This window comes from Harmonia axyridis, chromosome 3, assembly GCF_914767665.1.
Source record: "Harmonia axyridis chromosome 3, icHarAxyr1.1, whole genome shotgun sequence".
NCBI classification, from domain to species: domain Eukaryota; kingdom Metazoa; phylum Arthropoda; class Insecta; order Coleoptera; family Coccinellidae; genus Harmonia; species Harmonia axyridis.
This window is the reverse complement of record NC_059503.1, coordinates 26,348,350-26,353,663: the sequence shown is the minus strand read 5'-3', so window position 1 is coordinate 26,353,663 and position 5,314 is coordinate 26,348,350. Positions and strand designations below refer to the sequence as shown.

Here is a 5,314-nt window from a genome sequence, read left to right as displayed (position 1 = left end):
AAAAATGACCATTAAAGGAACTGAATCACCATTGAAATATGTATGTGGTGAGTTTAATTTACCTCATCAACATATTAATACAGGGCTAGAATTCAGATTAGGGATATTTTTTATGTTGATTCTAAAATAATTTTTTTAGTCATCTAGATAGCTTAGAAGAGGGTAGCAAGTTAACTACTGATCACAATGTTTGAGTAAATACTGTGAACTGCCAGTAGAATGTTGTTCTTGTTCAAATTTGGCAAGATCCTATCATTACTCATTTCCAACTGCAAACAATCAAGAAATGGTCTACAATATACAAATAGAATTTTGTTTTGTAAGTCAGAAGCCATTCAGCGAGTGTGATAAACAGGAATGACTTCTATTATTATTAATTATGTCATTCAACATTTTAACAAGCATTTATTAGTTTTCCTTTTAAGCATACATAAAAAACAATATTAATTTCAATAAATATTTGAAACGATAACATATTTTCATCCTATGAAGTTATTATACTATATATTCAGAATGATTTTTTGGTGTTATCCAATAATAACAGAAATGTTTGATAATGTCTGATAATCTTTTTGTTATTTTCAGTTACACAAGTGTCCTTATTGTCAGAATTACTATTGCATTGATTGCAATATTTTCATTCATGATGCATTGCATAGATGCCTTGATTGTATGATAATCTCTTCTTCTATTAACCAAATAAATAACCCAAACAGGATGAATTAACTCTACCGTTTCCATATTTCCTACAGTGCATTTGAAATCATAAAAATCAGTAAAGTATTCATCAATTACAATGGATTTATTTATAGCAATGGAAATATTCTTGAAAAAAGAAAAAACCCATTTGCACCTATGTTAATAATAATTTTCAGTAATATATAAATAGATAAATTACTATAAGAAATTAATTATTTTTTTGACTTCAAAGTCTTGATCCTGCTATCTAAACCTATGATCGTTTGGTTAATTTCATTCAAATTGTGGGCAAAGCTTTCTTGGACACCTTGAAGTAACTCCTTGTTGTTTAAAACTGAGCTCGAGACTTCTTCTTGAGTACCTTCAACTTTGATCAATGTTGTCATCAAATCAGCAGCTGAAATAGTAATTAGATTTTTAATCCAACTATATATTTAATATATTAGTGAATATTATAATTACCTTTATTATGAAGATTTTTCAATGATTTTAGTCTCTGAATAGTTATTGGTAGTAACTTAATAACATTTTCACTATCTTTAACCATATCATACAGTTCCCTGACCTAAAAAAATTATAATATTAATAATCAATATATTTAATAACTTGGCAATAATTAAGAACTCTGACCAAAAGTTGGTAGGTTTTCATGAGAAATCCTCACCATTTTATTTCTTTCGTCTTCTTCATCCAACTCTCTCTTCTTATCTTGAATTGATTCGAGTTTCTGCAATAGTGCTGTTAAGCGTCCTTCTATGTGATCTAATTGGGCAGAATCTAGTAGAGTAGCTACTGCTGCTAGATGCTGGGCTGTCTCCAAGAGACTATCTAAACAAAATGATCACAATGTTTGAAATTGTATTCTTTGTATGTATAAACAGGGTTATCTTTACCTTTAGAAGTACCAGAAGCCAATCGATTTAATTTGTCATCGGATGCACCAAGCACTGTTTCCAAATAGTGGACTCGTGCTTCTAATTGGGCCAATCTGCTTGTTTGCTTCAACTTAGCTAATTCAGGTTTATAATTTATATGATAAACAATTCCAGACTCATCAGTTAGACCTTTATTCTCAGGCTGATCTTGGGCAATTTTGTTGAACTGCTCCAGCTGGTTTTCTAATTTTCTATAATTATAATAAAATTCAAATTAGTCAATAAATGTTAATTGATATAAAGATTATCAAAAATATTAGATATTCTGTATGAATTCTTATATACTTGTTTATCTTCTTAGAAATAGAACTTCATGAATGCCAAAGATTATTATATAAGCGAAAAAGTTGATTAATTATTTATTTTCTAGGAAATACTTCTCGAATGCAGAAAATTATTTTATCAATCACAAGGACGTAATATTTTAAGTATTTCTTTTCTATAATCAATGTACACAATCAGTTGAGAGTTATCGACGTTAAGAAAACATACAAATCAGTATTTGGATGATACCCACTTTACAAGAAAATTTTGAGGATCATCAATGGTTGATGAAACATCACCACCAAGTTTCTCTTCTAATCGCAAAGCTTTCAGTTTTGTCAAAGCATCCTGTATTTGTTCTGGATTTAATACATCATCACCTTTGATACTATTATTGGTTTCAATTTTCGTTACATCTTCCAACAATTCGTTAAGTTCGCAAAAAAGACGATTATATTTTTGTATAGGAGATTCATTTTGACCGTCTACAACGAGTTCCCAATTTTCAGTTCTAGCATCATAACCAGTTTTATTTCTGTTACTGATTCTATCAGAAAAGTCAGCATTCCTTTGATTCAAGTATTTCCCTTTGAATTTGCTGAATGCTTGATCTGGTTCGATGTGAATTCTTTCAACAACTTCTTTCTCATTTTCGTTATAAAAATCAGTTATTTGATCCGATTCTGGCAGATCGCTGGTTTCATAAATATCAGGTTCATCAAGTGCCTGGAAACTAATTTATGTTAGCTCTATTCCAAGCAAATAGACAGAAACATACAATGCCTGGCAAATCGACGTATTTAGGGTCTGCCATTTTCTAAGGTAATCCTGAAAAAATAACAAATACCGAATTGACAAGAAAATTAATTATATAGGTTATGTTGTCATGATACTTGTCAAATCAGACCTTGAAAGTCAAGTGTCCAAGTTATCTTATTCTTTCATATCTGTGGCCTGGCCTATGCCTTATCTATTTTTATATTTTTCAAACTTCGAGATCATAATCGAAATCGATGTTTTCACCAATTACCATCGATATAAATGTCGAATAATATCGATATGAAGATCAAGAGTAATAATAATAGAGACATAGTTTGTTAAGATTAAGATTCAATGGCGGTTCGGTGGCGACCTTGGTTTAATTTGCTGCTCATTAGAGCTATTCTCGCCATTACGTGATCTACAGCTGGCCTTCCAGTTCCAGAGTTCTAATGAACTCCATTATCTGGGATGGCTTCAAGTAGACTACTTCCTCACTTCTACAAAGTTTCTTATACAAAGCAGATTTTGCGTTGGCTACTGATGGAGAGGCATACCTGTCTCCAAGTGATCTGAAGTTTGTTCCTTCTCCCCACAGAATCAGCATTCGTCTTTTTCTGCTAGACCTATTCTCATGATGTGTTTCCTGGACCGACAGTGCTCTTTGAGGGATCCAGAGAGGAGGTGTAGTATATTCTTGGTAAGATCCAGATACTTCTGGGTTCTCGCAGTCTCAAAGTTTCGAAGAAACTTTTTGGAATGATCGTTTGTTACAGAGCCTCCTTGATTTCAAGAAACAAATTCATATCTATGTCTCCAAACCAAGGCATACAGAAAAAAATGAATGAAATAGAGTTATTATGAAAAAAAAATGTAATTTGAAAAAAAAATTATGTTGAAATCATCTTTCAAATGGCTTGATAAAAAGGGTATGTTTTTAGAAAATAATTTTTTCGCTCTTGTGAATTTTGGGCTGAAAATACAGTAATTCCGAACTCTTTAAGACAATTAAGACTATGTTTTTTCACGTGGTCTCACATGAAATGCCAAGCATTTTGAAAATTATTCATTTCAGGCACAACACCTGTCTCAACAATGAAGACTGCTCACTAGACTAGGCCATTAACATGCCATTTGAAAAACTGGATTTATTGACACTTTTCAAAGGTCATGTTTTAAAAATTGCAGTGTCTCTCCGATCATCTGTAGAGTCATCCGTAAGTTTGCAGAAGACTATAAAACTTTTCGGAAATTCAATAAAAAATAAATCGTACAACTACTTCGAACGGTTTTTGAGATATGATCTTTAGTTTAAACTATTATATCCGTGAAATTTGACGAAAAAAGTGGCCTACATCAAAAAGTATCATACATAGCGGCCAAAAAAGTAGTTAACGTAACTCGTCAATAAATTCTTGTACGAAGAATTATTAAGGAAAATCCTCGCATCCGTCGATTTTTAATTTCAAAAGCAATTTATCGTATGCTTTTTTGAATTTGTCACTCCTCTACTTGATTTTTTTTTAAATGCGAATATATGGATTGTGATACATCAAATGTGAGGTAATTTGAATACCTATTCAGCGATGTGGCTAAAATAGAATTGGTTGTGCCGTTTTTTACTACAAAATGAGGAAATAATTTACAATTTGTGATTAGAGAGTAACTGCAATCAGACCATCATTCTTTTACTAATTATTATTAAGGGAAAACCACGAATCCATGGATTTTAATCTCAAAAGCAGATCTGCCTAAGCTTTTTTGAATTTACGCTCCACACCCTCTACGCTTCACATTCCTCTACTGTTTTTCTCAAAAAGGAATAGAAGGATTGTGATATATCAAATGAAAGGAAATGAACAATTCAAAACTGCATGCATTTCTCAAATTTCGGAAATAGAAATAGGCGGGTAGGAGAATATTTCCCAATATTTATTAATTCAAGAATAAGAACCTGACACCAATCACAAATTGTTAATTTTGTAATAAAAAAATAGCTCAATGAATTCTTTTTTCAGTCACACCGCTCAATGTGCAATCGAATGTCTTTTCATTTGATATATAACAATCCATATATTCTTATTTGAAAAAAAAAGAAAACAGTAGAGGGATGTGAAGCGTAAATTCAAAAAAGCATAGGGAGACCTGCTTTTGAAATTAAAAATCCAAGGATTCGTGGTTTTTCCTTAATGATGATACGTGAAAGAATAATTGTCTGATTGCAGTTATTCTCTAATCACTGATTGTAAATGATTCCCTAATTTTTTAATAAAAAACGGCAGAACCAATTCTACTTTCAGCCACATCGTTGAATAGGTTATCAAATTACCTTTCATTTGATGTATCATAATCCATCCATATATTCCCATTTAAAAAAATCAAGTAGAGGGGTGAGAAATATCAAATTAAAAAAAGCACAGGCTAAATTGTTTTTGAAATTAAAAATCGACGGGTGCGAGAATTTTCTTTAATAATTCTTCGTACAAGAATTATTGACGAGTTAGGTTACTTTTTTGGCACGAGGTATAAATGATGATAAGTGGGTTATTTCGAATTCAGAATTTCATGGATATTGTGAATATATGGAAATTGAGCATTTCCATTTGAAAAAATCGTGTGTCACCATTTTCAGACCACCCTTGTAACTTCACAATTGC

At 31.5% G+C, this 5,314-nt stretch overlaps 1 protein-coding gene across 1 annotated transcript; it reads right to left on the bottom strand.

The window, feature by feature from the left end:
• Positions 1-388: 388 nt before the first annotated feature.
• LOC123675696 (dynactin subunit 2-like) lies at positions 389-2,835 on the bottom strand. The gene is made up of 6 exons (XM_045611156.1): positions 2,677-2,835; positions 2,152-2,624; positions 1,593-1,825; positions 1,364-1,527; positions 1,162-1,264; positions 389-1,096 (listed from the first exon to the last, which is right to left on the bottom strand). The coding sequence occupies exons 1-6, from the start codon at positions 2,710-2,712 to the stop codon at positions 912-914; spliced, it is 1,194 nt and encodes a 397-aa protein (XP_045467112.1). The 5' UTR covers positions 2,713-2,835; the 3' UTR covers positions 389-911.
• Between the last annotated feature and the right edge of the window lie 2,479 nt (positions 2,836-5,314).

What these genes read in the sequence shown, in the direction of transcription:
- LOC123675696 (XM_045611156.1), bottom strand. Translation starts at nt 2,712, where the DNA reads ATGGCAGACCCTAAATACGTCGATTTGCCAGGCATT. An exon ending in CCTCAAAATTTTCTTGTAAA is followed by an intron (nt 1,826 to 2,151) that starts GTGGGTATCATC and finishes TTATAATTATAG; the next exon opens with AAAATTAGAAAACCAGCTGG. An exon ending in AAGACGAAAGAAATAAAATG is followed by an intron (nt 1,265 to 1,363) that starts GTGAGGATTTCT and finishes TAATTTTTTTAG; the next exon opens with GTCAGGGAACTGTATGATAT.